At 39.2% G+C, this 21,084-nt stretch overlaps 1 protein-coding gene across 1 annotated transcript; it reads right to left on the minus strand.

Moving 5' to 3' along the window:
• Positions 1-33: 33 nt before the first annotated feature.
• On the minus strand, positions 34-19,787 carry gipc2 (GIPC PDZ domain containing family, member 2). Its single transcript, XM_042429280.1, has 6 exons — positions 19,145-19,787; positions 6,258-6,443; positions 3,134-3,314; positions 2,160-2,272; positions 1,900-1,981; positions 34-1,517 (listed from the first exon to the last, which is right to left on the minus strand). The coding sequence occupies exons 1-6, from the start codon at positions 19,418-19,420 to the stop codon at positions 1,366-1,368; spliced, it is 990 nt and encodes a 329-aa protein (XP_042285214.1). The 5' UTR covers positions 19,421-19,787; the 3' UTR covers positions 34-1,365.
• Positions 19,788-21,084: the final 1,297 nt, after the last annotated feature.

The raw sequence follows: 21,084 nt of genomic DNA on the forward strand, positions 1-21,084 counted from the left end.
TTGTGAGCCAGATTCATTCATTACACAACAGTATTAACAGTATATCATCTTTTATTATCTATCCAACAACAGAGATCCCTTATGGTTCGTCAAACAATACGCTGTGAACATATGACACCAATCAAGTCACTATTTAAATTCAGTTTGACAGTGATTTAAGTAGTGGAGTTACATTAATCCGAGTGCATTTATTTAAGACATTGGATTGCAATTGATCCCATTCCAGACACAGCTTTCAACAAAAACACAAAAACAAATGGCTTTCATGTTGAGCCATGTCTCTGTAAAAATGTCTTACAACATATGATTTCTTTTTCATGATAAAATAAATTACAGGGAAAAAAAAAAAAAGTCTCTAATATGCCTCATTTCATGACACGTTTAACGGTGTGCTGACAAGACTACAAGAACATCAGAAACATAAGGAATATTGGTGGAATGTGTGTAGTCGACTTGGCTAAAAAGGCATTTAAAAAAGATATAAAAACCCCCTCTGGTCTCTGCTGTGTAATCCAGCGACTGACGGATGGACGCAAGGCTCAAGAAGAGATGTGTAAGGGCACAGAGAGGAGTTTTAAGAAAAAAATCACAAGTAAACGAACACGAGGGGGGAAATAAAAAGTTTGTTTGAGGAGAGAAATATTGCCACGATCGCTATAATTACACTAATTACACAATGCTGCCGCTGCTGGAAAAAAAAAAAAAAAAAATCAGCAGCATTTTCACATATAAAAAGAGCCTATAAAAAGCTGTGTGATACATCTGTATATTCAAAATTACACAGCTACAAAGTGATTAAAACTGTGATTGTTTTAAAATTTTTAACATGTGTGCACGTACCATTGATAACCAGTGTAATAGACCACTGTTAACTAGGAGGTTCGCTGTCCCCAACAGAAGGACGGCGTCATGAGCTCATAAAGATGCAGCTATCGTGTCTACATAAAAAAAAAAAAAGGTTTAAAACATCATCTGGAATTAATCGCCAACTCTTCAGCGTGCAGGACGCAGGTCCGGCGTGGTAAACTGCATCCCACATTTCATGGATATCTTTACAAGATAACACTTAAAACTCTCTAGCATGTTTAAATTCCTTACGTGAACCCCGCTTCGCCCGAGTCGACACGTTAAGATTCTCCATCCGAGTGCAAAGCGACACCTAAGAACAACATGTTGGTAAGAACACTTCGTCCACCCCCTCCCCTCCTCCCACCCCCCCGACCCCGTTTGCACTGGTTGGAAGTTTGTCCAGTTGGCTTCTGAGGATATTAAGAGGTGATTTTTGGGGAAGAAGGGAGTGTGTTTTGTGTGTATGTGTGTTTTTTTGTTTTGTTTTGTTTTTTTTAGGAGAAGCAGGAGCAAATCTTAAAATCTTCCTTGCTTGGCGTCTCCGATGGCGCCCCACACGTCGAAGACAAACTCGTCCGGGAAGGCGAAGTCTCCGAGGGTTTCGTCTAACGCCATGGCGAATTCGTCCGGGTTCTTCTTGTCACGGCCGACCTCGACCATCGTAGCAGCTGCAGAGGGAACGGAGGAGTGAGGACATTTCAGAAGATCTTTCTCTCGTTTTCATAAATAAGCACACAGCCGGACATCTAATCGTTTAAATTACTACTCATGAAAACACAAAAGACTAATTAGTATATAAGATATTAGATACTTTAAAACCGCCGACACTCAACATTTGAGCAATTAACCTAAAAAGTACATCCTTTCAAGAGGGAACGTATAACTAATAATATACTTAACATTTGATCAAATACAGAGGCAAATAATCTTCTGATATCTCAGGTCAACTAAATATTTTGTTGCCATCAACTATTGCAAAAGTAATAGAGTAAGAATATATTCAAACAGGATCGTCCAGGTTAAAACTGGCTCATGAGGATTTATTCTCACCAAGTTCAGTGTCTCTGATGCCCATGTAGCTCTCCAGGAGGTCATCGACCTTCTTCACTGCTTTCTCCTCAAATTCTGTTGGCTAGAAAACACAAAAAGTTTAAATTAAAGGGTTAATCCTCAAGTTAATAAGTTTAAACATATTTTGGTGGTAAAAGCACTGAAGCATGTGTTGACTTAAAGAGAATTTTTAAGGTTATTTGAGGAAAGAAAAGACCTGTCGTGTTCATCGTTAGTGTCAGGTCTCAGGATAAACTTACCTCCTCCTCTACCGTTGCTGGACCCTTGGAGCGAAGCCTCAGAGTCCCTCTTCCTGTGCCGATCTTGTTGTCAGTGGCAGGTTTGGCGCCCTTTGATCTGGGCTCAAGCATTTCTGTTAAACAGACGACAGACATTATTACTGACAGACATGTTTTTGGAGATTTTTCTGTTGTCCAACTTACTCAAATAATAGCAATCCATGTTAACTCTGTTGCTTTACTTTAAAGCTGCAACAATTAATCGATTAGTTACCAACTAAAAACTTAATCACCAACTACTTTGATAATCAATTAATCATTTTGAGTTATTTTTTTAAGAGGAAAATTTCCAAATTCTCTGGTTCCAGCTTCCCAAATGTGAATAATTTCTGGTTTCTTTAGTTTTCTGTGACAGTAAACTGAATATCTTTGGGTTGTGGTTGTCATCTTGGGCTTTGGAAAACAATTATCTGCATTTTTCACCATTTTCTGACATTTTCTGGACCAAACTAATCGATTAATGAGGAAAATAATCGACAGATTAATCAATAACTAAAAAAAAATCATTAGTTGCTGCCCTACACTACATATAGTTCCAATAGGTGGACATATACTGATCATATACAACCGACATACTGTAACACTGTAAAACTTATCAATTAGGAGTTCAAGGCTATCCATTCTGGTTTGATAAAAAAAAGCATCTAACGCTGTTTAAAATGATTTTCCCGTTTCAGGTTGTCTCCTTAAGTTTACTATCACGCTCAAAATACATATAAACAGAAATATATATATTTACTTAGTCTTAAAGTGACCTGTAAACAATCTAAATCATATGATATCTTATGTAAGAGTCGCCCCTTCTGCCTGGTTGCTGTAGTAACTGAATCCTGAAGGTGAATCTGTTGTGTCGTTACGATGTAGGTCAGTTACGTAACGTGTTAATGTCTCACAGAGACGGTCGGGGTCGTATCCGTCGTGTTTGTCTTACTCACCGAAGGCCTTCATCGGTTCAACCAGTTTGAGGGTGAAGGACTTGTCTTTGGGCAGCTCTTTAAGCATGCGGGCGACCTCGTAGTGCCGCGTTCCGACGATGTTAGACCCGTTAATGGACTCTATGTGGTCACCCACGCAGATCACCTTCACCCCGTCCACCACGCTGCCCTCCTTGATGCGCTGCCAAGAGGACGAACGCAAGAAGAGAGAAACAGAGAGAGAGAGAGGAGTCAGTGTAAACAACATGAAGGTACCTTTATTCATACGTAGTTCTGCCTTTCTGGAGAGACGTAATCAAAACAACACAAGAAACTATTTTAATGACTTCCAACTTCTCAAATGTGAATATTTTCTGGTTCTTTTTAAGTCATTTAGACATTTGAGGACGTCTTGTTGGGCTGCGGGAAACAGAGATCAACATTTTTCACCATTTTTGACATATTATGGACCAAACAACTAATCCATTAATTGAGAAAACAATCAACAGATTAATCAATAAATGTCAGTTGCAGCCCTTTTTCAATTCAACTTTGTCTCTTAGGGGGAAAGATCATCGTTTAACTGGGGTTTCAACATTTGCTGCAGCTCTAACAGGCTTTATCTCCGCTGGGTGACCCTCAGTAAGTGGAAACACCAAGTTAGACCTGAATATAGAGACTAGAAAACTTTGAGTTAATGATGACTAACTGTAAAGATGTAAAGGATTATATTTGTCTGGAACAAGTTTTTGTTTTCCTGGTTTATGTTTCATTTAATAGTTTATGAATATTTCTTTCTCTATGAATTGATATACAAACATAATGAACACTTGTACGTATCACAGGGATTTTGGTCTCTTTATGCGTCACAGACGGCTGTTTTACCAGCGTTAATGAGATGATTCTGTTATTTTTTGTTTTGGTTTTTTTCCTCTTTTTGGTTCTTGTTTATATGTTTATATTTGTTTGTTCTTTATCGGTCTATTTGTTCTAATTTCTCTTGGAAAGAAAAGCCAACAAAAGCAATAAAAAGAGGAATCAGTGAAGAATGTGACAACACACACACATAATAAAAATCAGGTTAATTCATTTATGAGATGCCAAAAAAGAGACAAAACTGCTGAGTAAGACAGCAGAAAACAAACACGGAGATTCTGGGCAACACTGAAGGAGTTTTTGCTCTTTCATCATATAATCACCTTCCTCCTGTTTATGAGTCCACTGATGTGAAACCACTTGACTGAGCAGAAAACAGAAATAGTTAGAAACGTTAAAGCTTAATAAAAACAGTGTTGTGTTCGAGACTTCAAACGCTTTAAAAAAAAGGAAACAGACGTTTGTAATGCAAATCTATATCTGCTCTGCCAGCTAAGCAGCATCTACTGAACGCTGCACCGATTCATGACCTTTTGAATATAAATGATATTTTTCTCGTTCTGTTCTCCACAGGAGGACAAAAGTACTCGAGGGCGAACGGGAACCTGTTTCATTACATTTTTCAAAGGTTCCTGCTTAAGCTACTGGAAAACCTGCTTCCTGACCTACATTTTGCTCACTATATAAACCTACCTGATCAACAACTTACTTCATGTGAGGAACTGTTCATGCAAATAATAGTTTACAAGTTGTTAAAGTAGTTTAAACACAAAGTCATAGTAGTTTAATATCCCAGATTTCATTTGCTCGGATCAGCAGTCAGTTCAGCCGAGTCGTGCTGTCAAAGACGCAGCATCACAACACCGAGCCGAGGCTGCAGCGTACCGTTAACACTGTCAGGTTATCAGCATGCAGTGCAGCTCCAGCATCACATGATGGCACATGTGAGCAATCTGTTCTGGTGGACTGAGATGACTGAGACCCAGTAAGCTCATTAGACTGGTCTACAACAACAGAGGCAACATACCAAGACGAATAATGACTCCCGATGTGAGAGCAAGTTTAGGAAATTACTTTCAATACGGCAGTCAGGCGTACGAAGCAATGAATAGCATCTTGAATTAAATATAATCAGAATATTCTTCAGAGGAAACACTTGTCTGATCAATATTTAACTTCGGTTATTACACTTTACCTTTTATTCATTTATTTACTAGATTATTTGTACAATATAATTGGTACAATTGGGAGTAAAACTGAAAGGATCAGATGATTAGATTAGAAAAACAACAGAAGATTTATCAATTCAAATTCTAATAATTTAGTTAATCTTGGGGAATTTCCATATAATCAATAACTTATTGATTATTGTGTAGTACATACAAGACTTTGCTTTGTTTTTCTGTGGTTCATATTTTTGTAAATTGAATATTTTTGGGTTTTTGGACTGTTGGTCAGACAAAAGAAGCAATTTAAAGACTCCAGACTGAACTCTGCTGGAGCTGCGACCGTTAGTCGATTCATCGATTGACAGAAAATTAACCCGCAACTATTTTGATAATAAATTTATCTTTTGGTTCCTTTTAAAAACAAAAATGCAAAAAATGTGATGGTTTAGGTTCTCAAATTTAAAAATGTGCAGCTCTTCCTTGTCTTACATCACAGGAAATTGAATATTGTGAGGTTTTGGACGGTTGTTCGGACAAAATTTGGCGTCACCGTGGACATTTTTTTACTGTCATGATGTTTTATAGACCAAATCTGTTAAACTGAAAAATAACTGGAAGATTAATTACTAATTAAAATAACAGTTAGTTGCAGCTCTAGACTCTGGTAACCTGTGATGATCCTCATATACACACATAAAAACATGTCATGACCTGATTTTTCCCACATAACTACATAACTGACATGACTTTGGGGATTTAGTTAAATCTGACACAGTTTACTATTTACATTGAACCTAATCCTATTATACAACTTAATCTCTGACATTAAAATAGATAGATAACTAACATAACCAATGTAAAACGTACTCATCCCAGTACAGCCGGTTTACCAAATGAACAAAATACAATAAACATGTTTTTCTTCTCTACATTTGAATCCTGCGTCTACAAAGCTTAATTTTCTATCCATGTCTGTGCTTATTACGTTACGCAACTCGACACCACAGTAAAAGAGGATTCCTTCTTCATTGTCTTCGGAGGTGAAATAAAGGTTGACGCTGATGTGTTTGAAGCGAGACGTTCCCCTTTTTCCTCCTCACCTTGATGAAAGCGTAGCCTACTCCGTTGTCGGTGATGGTGAGGCCCAGAGCTTCCTCAGATTTATACACTTCCACCTCCTTCTTGATCCCTTTAATGTGGGCGAAGATAAAGTCCTCGAGGCCGATCTGCCCCCCCAGCAGCTTATCCATGTCTATCTTGTGGGTGTTTAGGGTGCAAAACAGGATCTGTATGGAAGACAATACAGTAGACACATACAGTATATTACAAACGTGTGCAAAAAAATGTGGGTAAAGATGACTTTGACTATATGAAAACTGTGTCATATGCACTGAAAATCAAATAAAAGACTATTAATTGTTGGCCTTTTAGGGAAAAGGAATAAAAGAAGAGGCCCTGCTGTGAAGGAAACACCCAGATGAGTCTGCATCTTTTGTACACAACCAAAAAAAGAATCCCTGTTTTTAGTCACAGCCTGAAAACTGAGCCGGATTCAAAAATAAAAGCGCATGAATGTAGACGGCAGAGTGTTGCGTGTCAGTATGCTAAATAAGAATCATCAGGGAGCTCTTGTCTTTATTGCGGCAGCTAAGCAATGCCCTCTTCCACCCCACGGTGTCATCAGTGTGTGTACATGTGTGTGTGTGTATGTGCATCTAATGGAGCTGCGTTTGAAGCTGTGGGGCAGGACCAGCTTGTGATGAAGCAAACGAGGAAAATGACCTTTCCTCCTGTGCCAGAAATGTTGAAATCTGGCTTCACACCTTGTGGCCGCCACATCTTGGCAGAACAGAGAGAGAGAGGAATGTGATTACCAGGAACTCAATACACAAGTTGCCTGAATTAACAGCACTTTAAAACAGAGACAGGACAGCGAAACCCAGGAGGAGGAGGAGGAGGAGGAGGAGGAGCACAGCGAGTGAATCATTTATTCCACTCTGCCTCACCTATACAGAGCACGCTGAGCCTATTAATACGTTCTACTTCATTAATTATGGTATGTTCACACAGATATGTCCGTATTCAAGTTATGCATCAAACTTCTATTGTGGGATCAGCTTCCTAGTAGAGTTTGGAGAAATACCAGACCAGGATTTACTGGCTGACTTCCTGTTTGCACAGCAGAAAGGGATTGATTTGTATTGGTTCATCAGGACGATGACCTTTGAGCACCAATCAGGCTCTGGCAGAGAAGCCTGCCTTGTTTAGGACTTTTTTTTTTTTTTCTGTGTACCAACAGGCCCTGTTCTCACACACACACACACACACACATTAGCAAACATGGCCACAAGCGTTGCCCTGGGTTACCAGACTATAAAAGAATGGGATTATAATGGAAGGAGGCCACTAGAGGAGAAGGCAAAGGGAGAAAGTGAAGAGGAGGAGATATCTGTGGCAAGGGAGGGGTGCACTGTAGCTGAATTGATAGCTCTCTTCCTTTCTTTTCTACAACAGACCCTCCCTTGCCCCCCTCCACCACCACCACCACCACCCTCCCCCTCCAGGCTAGGGCTTTACCCGAGAGCGAGTGGGTGGAACAGCAGCGGACGCCTACACCCGGTTAACTAAAGCTGCCGAATGCTGCGTTAAGCCGCTTCTCTGCGACGCGGGCTGCTCTCAGCACTCCTCTCCTCTCACCGGGCCGACGGCACGTTCACACACCGGCCGGGTGTAGCTCGGACGCAGAGAGCAGCGTCGCTCGCTGAAGCGCCCGTTTATCCTCTGAAACTCTGAGTCACAAGAACAGATACTGCACCTCCCACCGGCTGCATCACGCTGACCTGAACCTTGATAACCACATGGAGAAGGTCAGGCACTCGGAGAGTCACCGCAATCTGTTTAACATCAACCATGATGAAGATATTTAAGGGTCAATGTTTTCAAAAGAGGAATAAAAACATAAAAGAGGAAAATAAACAGACTAAAATCAGATTTAAACTGACGCACTGCCTCGCCTGAAAAAACAGAGCACCTCCGCTGACGTCAGACGGAGTTATATTTTCATAAAACATGACACAGCAAATATTTGATGAGCGAGTCAACTGTTTACACTTCATCTAGAAACTTCACTGGTGATGAGACGTGTTCAGATTTGTCAGCTCAGCAGGTGATTGATTGATCGATGACATTATATACATTTATCTACAGGATTTCTGCCGTGTTCACCAAATACCACTTAAGACTTTTAAAGATATTTTTAATACCACACAGACTGTAACTTAATACTGTTTTCATCGTCAATAAATAACTTTACGCCTTCCTGCCCCGACTGGTTTGCTGAAATTCTTGACGTAGAGGAATTTATTAATTAAATCACATTGTTGTCAGCACTTCCCAGCTGTAAATAACAATAATTCCAAGAAAAAATAATCAACCCAGATAAGTGGCAGAAAATTGATTAATGGATTATAATTTAAATTCATTTACATTCACACTCGCCCGTAATGAGCTGATGAGCTTCCTCTCTGAAACGCTTCCTGCGGCACAATCCTCTGTCACACCCGTCTCACTTGTAGTTTATAGATATATGAAAGGCAAGAAAAAAATATTCATAAAACCTTCATCAATGATATTTAAGCACTTTGAGGGACCTGAATTCATTTCTTTTTAAGACGTTTCAAGTATTGCAGAGATCCTGCTGTTTGTTTTCTAGTTTTTAACACAGCATTCATTACTTATAACATTAAGTTTGAGGATTTTTCTTTGTTTTATATGACTGCAGACAGAACCTTTTGGTTTCGGACGGTTGGTCGGACAAAACAAAGGACATTTGAAGAGATCATCTCATGCTCTGGGGAATTGTGAGGAGCAGTTTTCACTACTTTCAGACATTTCATAGACTGATTCATCTATTAAATGAAAACAATAGTTAGTTGTGGCACTACTCTCCACCCAAACGAACAGCTGAGTATTCATTTTAACTAATGCCTAACAACGCACGCTGCAGCTTTAATACTTAACCGAGAACCGAGTTGAAAATTATTTTTATTGCATATTATTCTTTTCCGTCCTCTTTACAAATGTGTCTACAGTTCACCAGCTATAAAAACAACATGACTCCACTAAATGAGAGCGATTTGTCAAGCGGACAGTTTACAATAAACACAATAATATGAATTTAATCTCTTCTCTGCAAATCTCCACCTATGTGTTTTCTCTACAGTTACCCTGTTAAATGAGAGATCACGTCTCCTGCCTTTTGTTTGAAGAGAGGTAAAGCTAGATAAATACAGCCTTTAATTGGATCTCCCTCTGAAATATGCCCTGCATTGAAACGCTGTTGACTAAAAGCTTGGGAAACCAGTTTCTTTGGCAACTGCACCGCTGTCCATTTACAGCCTCTCCGACGGGTCTTTTAACAGCAGAAACGAGGGTCAGAGAGATTAAAGGGAAAATACTTTGCGTACAGTTGGGAATTACTGATATGATGGCTTTTTTTTCCCTCTCCATGTATCAACTTCAGATACTGTTGTTTCAGTGTTGGATGTTTTTAGTAGTTAATAGAGGAACGCTGATGTAAGCTGTGTGCATTGTGGTGTGACTGTTTTGAAAAGGAAATCACATTCATCAGCATTTAAGCCAGTGTAATCATTTACCTAACTGCCGACGTAAGATGCTTCAGAATGACGGCTGACGGGTGTAATGAGCCTGACGAACTGAAACGGGATTAATCTGTTTCATAAAGCCGAAACTGAGCTGATCTGAGTCGAGCTCGGTTTACTGACTGTAAAAGACAAAACTGTGATGTTCAGCAGCACAGAATATGAAAAAAATAAGATATTCTGGCAAAAACTGTCAGAAGAACTGCAATTAACGAAGCAAAAGAGAACTTTTGGCAGCACTGTTGGCTCTGTTTGTTGCAGTCTTCTGCTTGTTTCAAGTCCTGTGTGACAGATTTGAATTTTCTTTGTATAACTGGTACTGAAAATATAATATGTACACAATGCAACATGACATTAAGTTTGATTATTTTATGATCGCAGACAGGTGATTTGTTTTAAAGTAGTAGTATTTGTTAGAAAGTTAAGTCCTCGATCAGCTGGACTGTGCTACTTGGTTTGTACATGTGATAAAACAGCCTCCATATGGTGGAAATACCTTCAGATTGGCACCTTTTTGTGTTTTTAAAAGGGGATATATCATAGTTTGTGATTTTCTGTTATTTTTATACTGTTATGATGTTCGATGTCTGTGTTAAACATGGTCTAAGGTCTGAAACTTGAGGCGAATGTAGGTTAAATGCTCCCTGCAAGTCAAAGCCAGGCCTTCAGCCTGCTCTGAATGCTTCATTTGCAAAGTTAATTCTACTTCCCCGTCAAACTGACGTCAGATTGTTTGTCCATGCCCATAAAAGAGGTCCTGTATCCTTCACCGGGTTGTTAACATTGTCCACTCACATATTTTGAATCAGACTCCAGCTCTAACATGTACCGATGTATTTGAGAAGTTTCCATTTTGAGTAAAGAACAAGAAAAAGAAGTGAAATCTTTCTACTATTGTTCGTTCATGTGGCATCCTGAGCCGCCGGGGCAGCTTCCAGTAACCTGACGCACCAGATGGTTTGTTACAGAGAATCATCTGAGAAGTCGTCCTTGAAAAACTGTTTAGAAAAGGGCAGGCGCTTTCAAAAAATACTTGGCAGGTGATTAGATGAACCATCTATCACTGTCAAACCTTGCGAGGCAGCTGGATTCACGAGATCACACAAGAATCCTCATAAGACGCTGATTGGTCCGAACCACCGGTGGTTGGTTGGTTGGTTGGGACACAAGCGCATAACTTGAAGCCTAACAAGATGGATTCTGGTGTGATCTTGTGAATCCAGCTGCCTCGCAAGGTGAAGCCTCTAGGAGCTAACCAATCAGGACAGAGTGAGTTTTTTTAAACTGTAAATTATGTGAAGATATTCTAGTAGCTCCCCCAGATTATAAACCCGGAAATGTGCATGATACAACTCCTTTAATACAAAGATTTCAGGGTGTCAAAGTTGTTGTTTTTTTGCTTTATTTTATTTGCAGTGCGTTTAAAAAACTGGAATACTGTCCATGCTGTATACCTGGTTTATTGAGGTAACCCTGGCTTAACTGGTAATCTTGATTTATCACCACTCTAGATGCACCAAGAAAAAAAAAAACTCCATGAGAGTTAAACTACAGAAACCTGAATGTGTGTGTTGATAAAATAATGAAAAATATTTAATTTTCCCACTAGTTCAGAGACTAAAAACAGCTTCCAGCCCTGATAGAAACTACAGTATCTAAAACCATTAAGGGAACGAGAGAGCTGTTAAACAACCAGGAGGTCAAACTCTTCTCTCATACATCATCAAACCCAAACAGGTGATAAATATTAGTTTTATCTTTTTTAACTGCGGTGGTTTATTCTTCTCCGTCACATCAATCCTCAGAGAGGCTAATGGAAACCTGAACTTGCCTCTTAAAAACCTGCTGCTGCTGTTGTTGTGCGGGCTGCGGTGCCGTGACAACACTTTCCTCTGCTTCACTGCTGGTAAACAACCACTTAAATCCCAGTAAAAACCAGATCCAGTCCAGTCGGTGGTGAGCGTACACACACACACACACACACACACACACACACACACACACACACACACACACACACACACACACACACAGACACACACACACACACACACACACACACACACACACACACACACACACACACACACACACACACACACACACTCCTCGTTAGCGTCACATTTGTTTCTCGCGGGCGTATGGTGTGCACAGACACACACACAGACACACAGGGAGAGTTTGTGCTCATTTGCTTGTTGCGTGTTTAATGAAGCGCAATTACCAGTAACCACATGTTCACTGGCATCATGTTGCAGCATAATTTAAGAACATGTTATTATACACTAATACAATATAACTGGGACCTATTTAACGAGAAATAATGGTTTCAGCTGGTGGAAAGCATTAAGATTAAAAAACACTTGACTGGCTGATCAGTGCAAAATAAAAACACTATTTTTATTAAGCAGAAATGTTTAAAAATGCAATAAAATAAACCCACTAATAATATACTTGAAGGATCATACCAGTGGGTTGCATTTAGTCCATTTACTGTACATCACACATACTTCACATCACAGCTTTTGGAAACCATGTTGTTGTGTTTTAGATTTGCATTTTGTCCTACAACAAAGGCAGCTGTTGGTTTCTATTCATTTCAGAAAGGTATGAAAATCAACTGGTATTCTTCTACAGTACACAATATCATCTATCACACTAAACAACATTCATTTCCATTCAACTTTATAATGTTCAGTATACTAAACATTATTGTTACAAGGTAATGCAGATCAGTACAGTCAAACCAATCTGCATTTAAAACGAATCAACCATGACGTGATAATTTATGGAGCTTTGACAAAAATTAACTCAGACTACATGTTTCAAAGCGATTTCGCAACACAAAGAAAGTTTATCGCTTCATTTATCAAGCAAAATGCCAGTTATTATCAGGTTCCAGCATCTCAAATGTGAGGTTGTTTTTCCATTTTCTCTTTTTTGTGTCTTTATAAATCGACTCTTTGGATTTTGGACTGTAGGTCGGACAAAACAAGAAGTTTAAAAGACGTCACTTTGGACTTAAGAAAGCTATTATGAGCATTTCTCACTATTTTTTTGACATTTTATAGACTAAACAATAAACAAAATGATAAAATAGTTGTCAGATTAGTTGATAATAAATAACTGTCAGTCACTTATTGAAAGCAACAATCTCTCATCGCAAAAGGAAAAATATATTTTTAAAAAAATCAACATGTATTTGTCAGCAAAATTATACTTGATTTGTAGTTAAGGAGCTAAAACTTAGCAAAAATATTCTCGGTATGTTCCAAAATACTCATAATAGCATCAAATCAAACAGCTTTGTAGACTTTGAGCTACTAAATGTTTTTTATTAATCTTTTGTCTGAAAACAAGGACTGTTTGTGTCACCACACTGAAACGCTTTTTACACCTTATTACAAAAAAATGATCCTATGGCTGCTCATTAGCAATTTCTCACGTCCTGATTGATGTGAGAGGTTTAATAATCTCTACACACACGCAAAACAACACTTATTATGAATCCCAATCGAGGCAAACTGCATGTCACATATACACTGACGCAGCCTAAATGCTACAGTTTATTGATTTCCAGGAGTTTTTATAAAACAGCAGACTCAAACTCCATCAAATGAGATTGTTTCCACCTAATCCCCCCTCTCCCCTCCCTCCCTCCCGCCCACACACACAGATTAAGAAATGTCTGGCTGCAAACATGGAAGTACAACTTCCTAGCACCTTGCAAACCAAAAAAAAAAAAAAAAACAAGTCGTGTGGTTCTGTCACACGACCGCAGCCCAGATATTCAAACTGTAGGCAAATAGCTCCGTGTTTCTGGTGATCAGGGAGCACGCTCACTGCAACAGGTGGACGAGAAGCAAAGTCACAGAGCCACACCTCAAACTCTACAGCTCCGGAGTTAATAACCAGACTTTGACCCGAGCAGAACGAGCACACAGAAAGATCTGATGCTTTAAGGTTGATATCTTGCTGGCTGAGATCAGATAGAGATTAAACTATACGCTCTGTAAAGCCTTCAGTCCCTTTACGTTTGGTGTATTTGCTGTTATTACCTTTCAGATACCAGTTAGTTCACTCTGACAAATTCCTTTCCATCACTTCTGCTTCCTAAATAAACTGACGGAGCTTTTACTGTAACATAAGAGCTACTGTCTAATTAGGGCACAACAATTTGGAGCTCACAGTGAATCCGAACACGCTTTAATGAAATCTGATGTCTGTTTGGAAAGAAATGTGTAACCTATTAGTGGCAATGAGTACAAGGAAGGAAGACAACGCTATTGTTCATTACATAATTTATACCAAGCTGAGCCAAGCGCTCATGTAACCTCTCAATGTCCCAGAGTTTTATAACCGCAGTTGTGGTTTCTAGGTGGCTCCCTGTTTATTTATTTTGTCCTCCAGGTTCGTTTACAATGATGCAAAAGTGAAAACAGAGTGATAAAAATAGTTCCACGTCTACAAGTAATGATTTATGTTCACAGAGCAGCAGCCTGATTAATAAGCTGCAGTTATAACACTTGAGGAAAATCTGAATTTCACTGAATTTACTACAGTTTAGTCAAAATGTCAAAGAATTAAATGTATACAAAATAGTGTAAATCCAACAAACTAGAGGTTGTATCTGTGTAAAGTCTAGGAGGAAATATTGAACACTAACAATGATTTAAAATGAAAACTGATACTACAAATAAACCCGAAACATCAGCCTAAACCCACTCAGTAATTTAACACTGATTATAAGTGTAAAGAGACGTCTAAATGGTGACCGACCTCTTACTTAAACACTACAAAGAGCTCAAAAGCAGAAGTTTAGTGGTCTTGAACTGTGCATAACCTTACATTTCATTTACAGCTGTGTGTGTAATGTTTTAATATGCAAAAACAAAATGCATTTACTGCTTAGTCTGCGACTGGGTTATTATACTTAAAGACAGATGGCGCATTCAAATGTCTGATGCTCAGTGGGAAATTTGTCTCTTCACATGTTGAGTGCAGACTGCTTTTGACAGTTTAGTGGTGTATAATATCTCTATCATTGCATCTTTCATTTGCTCTTCATCAAACACAGACAGACCTGCGTCTTTATCAGTAGCAAAATATGTCCAAAGCACAGAGTAAGAAAAAACTGTAGAGCTGCAACAACTAGTCAATAAATCGATTGACAGAAAATGAATCTGCAACTATTTTGATAATCGAATAATCATCTTATCTTAATCTTATTTATTCAAACTGGTGTGCAAATTTAATTTGGAAAAGTTCTTGTTTATCTGTTGAGTGTTAAGACAACATTAAATATTGATGCAACGTGAAGTTTAACATGTTTTGTGAAAGAGAGGACTTGTAGAAAAACATGTTTAAGGTATTAAAAAGAGAAGAATTTTGTTATTTTGGTGCAGAAATTAAGGCGTCATAACTGCACCAGTATCAGGGTCCAAATGACTAGTGAATGTTCCAGCCACTCAATAGATAACCATTGTTTTTTTTGGCTGGTGAGTGTAACAAATCTACCAGCCACTTGCATAATTTACAAGCATTTGGCTGGTAGCTGGTGCTAATTTTGCACACTGACCAGTATTGAAAACTTTTAAACATTTTCCAGTATGGCACAGGTGTCCATTAGAAGCTACTTTCCTCACTTCATTACTGGAAAGCTGTTGGGAAACACATGTTTTCTGCTATCTTTTTGCTCTGTGATACAGGTCACGTCCAGTCAGCGTGGGCAGCCGACTGAGGTTTTGGTGATGTTTATGGAGGGAGGAGGCCCTGGCAGAGCGGCTCCCCCGGGTTCCTCTGGGACGCCCCTGGCTGTGGCCGAGACGAGTTATCTGGTTAGATTTGAGGCTGTGCCCACTGAGCCGGACGTGAGAGACTTCCTGTGGCAAAAGCTGTGGAGTTCAACAGCTAACATTATCACATCACACTCCCTCTTTCTCTTTCACATTTATGAATAGGTGAGTGTCTGGCTGGCCTCTGTGACACACATGTTTTCTGCATCTACTGTACAGGAAAATACAGCAGCTATGATAGAGCTACTAATGGGACAACTTGATATGTTGACATTTGTGCTTCATTTCCTCCACTACCTGCTTGACGAGCCTTGATGCGTCACTTCAGCAGGGAATTATTTTGTTCCTCCTACTGTGAAAATGACCAAAAACACAAACATGATATTTTACTGCTCCCACACTCTTGTCTCCTTCACAATAAGGCTAGAGTTCAAAACCAGCTGCAGAACAGCGCTCCTGAAGATAGGAGAATATCAGCATCTTGCACAAGGACACTTCAGCAGGGCAAGATCCAGCAAACATGAGGGTATAAACTAAAATTACCAACTAGTTGCCAACTAATACATTAATTGCCAAGTATTTTGATAATCGATTAATAGTTTTGAGGCATTTTTAAAGGAAAAAAAAACCCCAAATTCTCTGGTTCCAGCTTCTTAAATGTGAATATTTTCTGGTTTCTTTAATCCTCTATGATAATAAACTGAATATCTTTGGATTCTGGACTGTTGGTCAGGGCAAAACTTGTGCTTTCGGAAACAGTGATCAACATTTTTCACCATATTCAGACATTTTATAGAATAGATTGTTCCATAATGAAAAATAATCCTTAGTTGCAGCCCCAGTATGAACCCGGTCCTGCAGTGCAACCTGCTGAAAATCAGCTAAAATCCCTAAATCTCAAAAGTACTGCAGCACTGTGCTCGTCTTTAGAAAAAGAACACGCTGTGAGGCAGTTGCTCTACTAAAACAAGTTCAGGCAGAGACAGAAAAGTCCTTATGAGCGTTATTGACAGACGTGATGGAACAAATACCATCATGTAGAAAAATGGACGGTGTCCCATTCGCAGATAAAAACTTGCTTTGTTGTTTGAGCCTCATTAAAGATCATTTTTACCATCAAGTCAGAAAGACTGTGTCCTGATTGAGAGAAGCAGCCCTCCTCTTATCACATGTACATCTACATGTTAAGTCCTGTATTGAGCTCTTTGCTGTGTACCAACGAGACAAATTCCTTTCTAGGGCCGTACCTGACTCAGGATTGGCTGTTCAATATGAGGATTCAACTATTCGTTCCTTTTTTTCCCCCCATATAGACTATCTGACAATCCTAAAATCCACTGACATGACTTTCAGTGATGATTTTGACCACATTAACATAGTGAAATGCAACAGAGTCATGGGATGGGAGTTATGGGACATCTCTTCTTCAACAGGACAGGTCTACTTCTTTATATAAAAATATATTAATGTGTATTTTTGTGAGTTTCTATCTGTTTAATCCTGTTATTGTAACGCACACTGACTGGAAAAAAGAAAAACAACTACTTGACTGGGGGGGTCTCCGACAGCTGACTCAACTCATCCACTTTCATTCCTGTTCCTTTCCGCTTATTGCACTTGCTGAGGGAAGTGACAGTATCTCTTGAGCTTCAAGACAGGAAGGAAGTTCACATCTCCTGCAGCTCCTGCAGCACGCCGGGCTGATAACAGGCTGCCCCGCCGGCCTATCTAGTCGCATTCTGGTTAACAAAAGCCAAACATGCCACTCACACTTTCCTCTGAAAAGAAGAGCTTACGCAGTCTGAGCTTAGAGGAGGACACAGAGCCTGTTTTTGTTTTCAGGACCTCCGTGTAGACGTGCAGCTTTAGCTCTTGCTTCTTAAGAGAATCTGATGCTGAATGAGAACGAAGAACTGGATCTTATAAATAGACACAGCGTTAATTTGTCAGGTGTCCAGTGACTGCATACGAAGCTAAGACTCATTTCTCTCTCAGTTTTGCGGGGGTTGAAGGTGTGCAGGCAGGGCGTGCCTTTACAAACACTTACTAGCTGTGACATAAGACAATCAAAGTTGACTTTTAATGGCCACCATGAGGATTACCTCCCAGAAAACACCACTTATAAAACTGTTAAACCTTTACTGCAAGTATCCGTCTTACTTGTTTGTGTCTTTGCATGTCAAGGTGTCATGTTGGGTTGAATCTGAGTCTTTTGTTTTGATTTTTGTGAATGTTTTGTTTATGAGTGTGTGTATGTTGTTTATGACAGAATCAAGTCAAATCTCCGTTTTTAAATAAATTTTCTATCTATTTCTGTGGAGTGTTGCTGGGATACTTACACTTAGTTGTGAAGAAAATATACAGATTCTTTACTTGGGTAAAGTTACCAATAAATTAGTGTAAAAATACTTAATTACAGGTAGAAGTCCTGTGTTATCAGTAAAATGTACTTAAGGTATCAAAAGTCAAAGTTTGGCACCTGATGCGGATATATTACGACATAGATTGTGAGCACTGTAGCTGGTCGAGGTGGAGCTGGTTTTAATTGCTTTATATACAGTTTGGTAAGTTTGGTCCAGTAGTTCCCAACATATGGGTCAGCCCCCTCCAAAGGGTCACATGATAAATCTCAGGGGTCAGGATATGATTAAAAGGGTAAGAGAGAGTTCAGCTACACAATGTTGTATTCAACATATCTGGGTGTTTTATATTCAGAGCTTTTTTGTAAAATGATTAATCATTTTATCTCTTTTGGGCCTTGAATAACTAAATAAATGTATGTAATGTATGTAATGTTTATATCTAAATGAAATCATGTGAGGGAGCTGGAGGGGAAATGTCTCTTTGGTGAAATTACTAACAACTGACAGACATCTGAAATGTGACAAGGGGCTCCACTTAGACGCTGCTTGTGTACAGATCACAGGCTAACAATTTATTGTATTGTAATCTGAAAGTAACTGTAGTAATTACATACCCAATGTGCAATACTGTTGCTTACACCTGTCACTTTTACACATAGCCTAAATCCTCATTTTCATATAAGTATATAGTGTCATATTTTATCTATATCTCATCCCATCTTTTTAAAAATTTTTTTTATCTTATGTATTTCATGACTAGTGCTCTTATTGCTGAGCTGAGCTGTGTTCTCGTCCCAACACATTTCATTGTACTGTTGACCCTGTTAACTTACATATGACTAATAAAAGTGGCAGAGCACAGCTGTAAAACTAATTTAGTGGAGTAAAAAGCACCATATGTCCCTCTGACATGTAGAGAAGTATAACTATAAAGAAGTAAAAATTAAAATACCTCAAATTTGCACATAAATGCAGTGCTTTAGTAATACTTTTCATCACTTTTTACAGTTTATTTTCTGTAAAAGTCTAAAAACAAAAAGGTATCTGTTAGAATACTTCACGTACTCCGAGTAAAATAGAGCTTTAACACCTGAACGCAACACTAAATCCTTTCCATCACTTTTTTCCCCTCTTTTAACAACAACAACAACAACAGGTGAGATCTTACCTCAGGTGCACTTATATTAAAAGCCTCAGCTATTTTCGCATACAACTCCTTCACGTTGCCAAATCCCTCGATCCTGCCGGTGGGGCTTCCGTGCGCCAGCTGAGTGTGGAAGACCAGCTTGGGCCGCAGGTTGGCAGGTGGAGGCGGGAGCCCGGCGCCGTTCACAGCGGATTTACCCAAGCTCCCGGCACCTGCCTGTCCGCCGCTGACCTCCTCGTTGTCCACCAACTGCTCTTTCGTCGACTTGTTTTTCTTCCTCCATGGTCCCAACGGCATTTTATTTCGTGTTTGTTTCTTTTACGACGTGGGGGGAAATTAAAAAGTCCGAGCCGCTGCTATAACATTGAAGTAGCTAACCTGTTGAGTTCCAGCCCAACGGTCGTTGTTGTCCTTATTTACTTCCTTCTTTCCTCCCGAGTTTTCCTCGATGTCCTCCTTCCTTTCCTCACCTGTCCACAGCCGAGGTTTTGACTTTGTTCTTCGACAGTGAGTCGGCCCTCGCTTTGCAAATAAATGGTGTAAATATTCAACAGGTAGGTGGGTGAGTTCGGGATAACTCTGACTCAACCTGCTGGCTGGCTGGCCGTCTGCTAACAATAGCTGCTCTGTTTGTCCCTCAGCGTGCCGCGGGACGCAGGCGCAGTGGGACGAACCCGAGCTCACCACGGTGCACCTGTGCGCCACCTTTAAAGGATGGGTTCACAATTTTTTTTTTTTTTCAAGTGTGCCCTAAAACAACTTGTCAGGTGCTCATATGAACATTGAAAGAGGTTTTCCCTCACTGTGATCATTCCTCCTGTTCATACTGGCTGTTAAAAGATCCTCTTCAAATGTGCTTTCAATGTAAGTGATGGAAGCCACACAGTCATTTATGTGCAAAAATGCATTTAAAAGTTAATGTGAAGCTTATATGATGTTTCAGCAGTCTGAGTTAGTCATATAAAGTGGATATCTGACACATTTACATTCTTTTTAGCATGAAATTCCCTCTTTGTGTTTCCCTGTTGAGCTGCGGTAGAAGTATAGTAACAAAAAGAGGAGTTTTGGTGCTAAAAAGACTGTAAAGTTGAAAGATATCTACTTGATTTGACTCATTTGGACAGCTGAAGCTTCATATTAATAGTATTATTAATAATAATAACTTAATTTGCGTATCACCTTTCATGCAAAGATGCAGCCCAAAGTGCTTTATGAAACAGGATCAGATGAAAATAAACATTAACAGTAAGTAAAAAGTTTGATCAGAAAACAAAAGTGAGAGAAAATCACCATATTCTAATGGTTAGTATGAGGAGGAATGATTATGGCAAGAAAAACCTATTTCAATGTTCATGTGTTAACCTGACTATTGTTTTAAGACAGACATGAAAAATTGTGAACCCGTCCTTTAAAACAATTACTCTGGCATTTTTTAAACACATGCAGCAAAAAAATGTAGGTTAAGCTAACCTGAAGTTATCCACACAGAAAAGTTGTTTCTTGGTCAGAGTTTCAGCCAAGGATTAGTGAAATTCATGGGTGTTACTACAAATTCAGGGACCCAGGATTCCTTTGTACACCCCAACCCAACCCTGGTTTGTGGGTTGTCTGAAGCCAAGAGCCCCTGAATTCATAACTGAGTATAAAAGGAGAATAACTACAAGAAAAAAAGCTGAAACCAGAGAAAATTAAGCCATAACCCAAACTGGAGCTGACACAAGTCTTTGCATTTTTTCCCCCAAATGTTTTGTTTGAAGTATTTTTAAAGGAACAACAGAGATGCAGATTTATGAATGAGATCTTGATACCTGCTCAGCACCATCACCATCCAACTAATCATTACATGACATTTTAAATTAGTGTACCGAAGGTTTGCATATCATACACACACATGCACACACCTTTAATTGTTTGTTTGTAAGTTAAATAAAATTTGGTGATACAGGTGCAGAAATTATATC

The sequence above is a fragment of the Thunnus maccoyii genome, chromosome 12, assembly GCF_910596095.1.
Source record: "Thunnus maccoyii chromosome 12, fThuMac1.1, whole genome shotgun sequence".
In the NCBI taxonomy this organism is placed as follows: Eukaryota; Metazoa; Chordata; class Actinopteri; order Scombriformes; family Scombridae; genus Thunnus; species Thunnus maccoyii.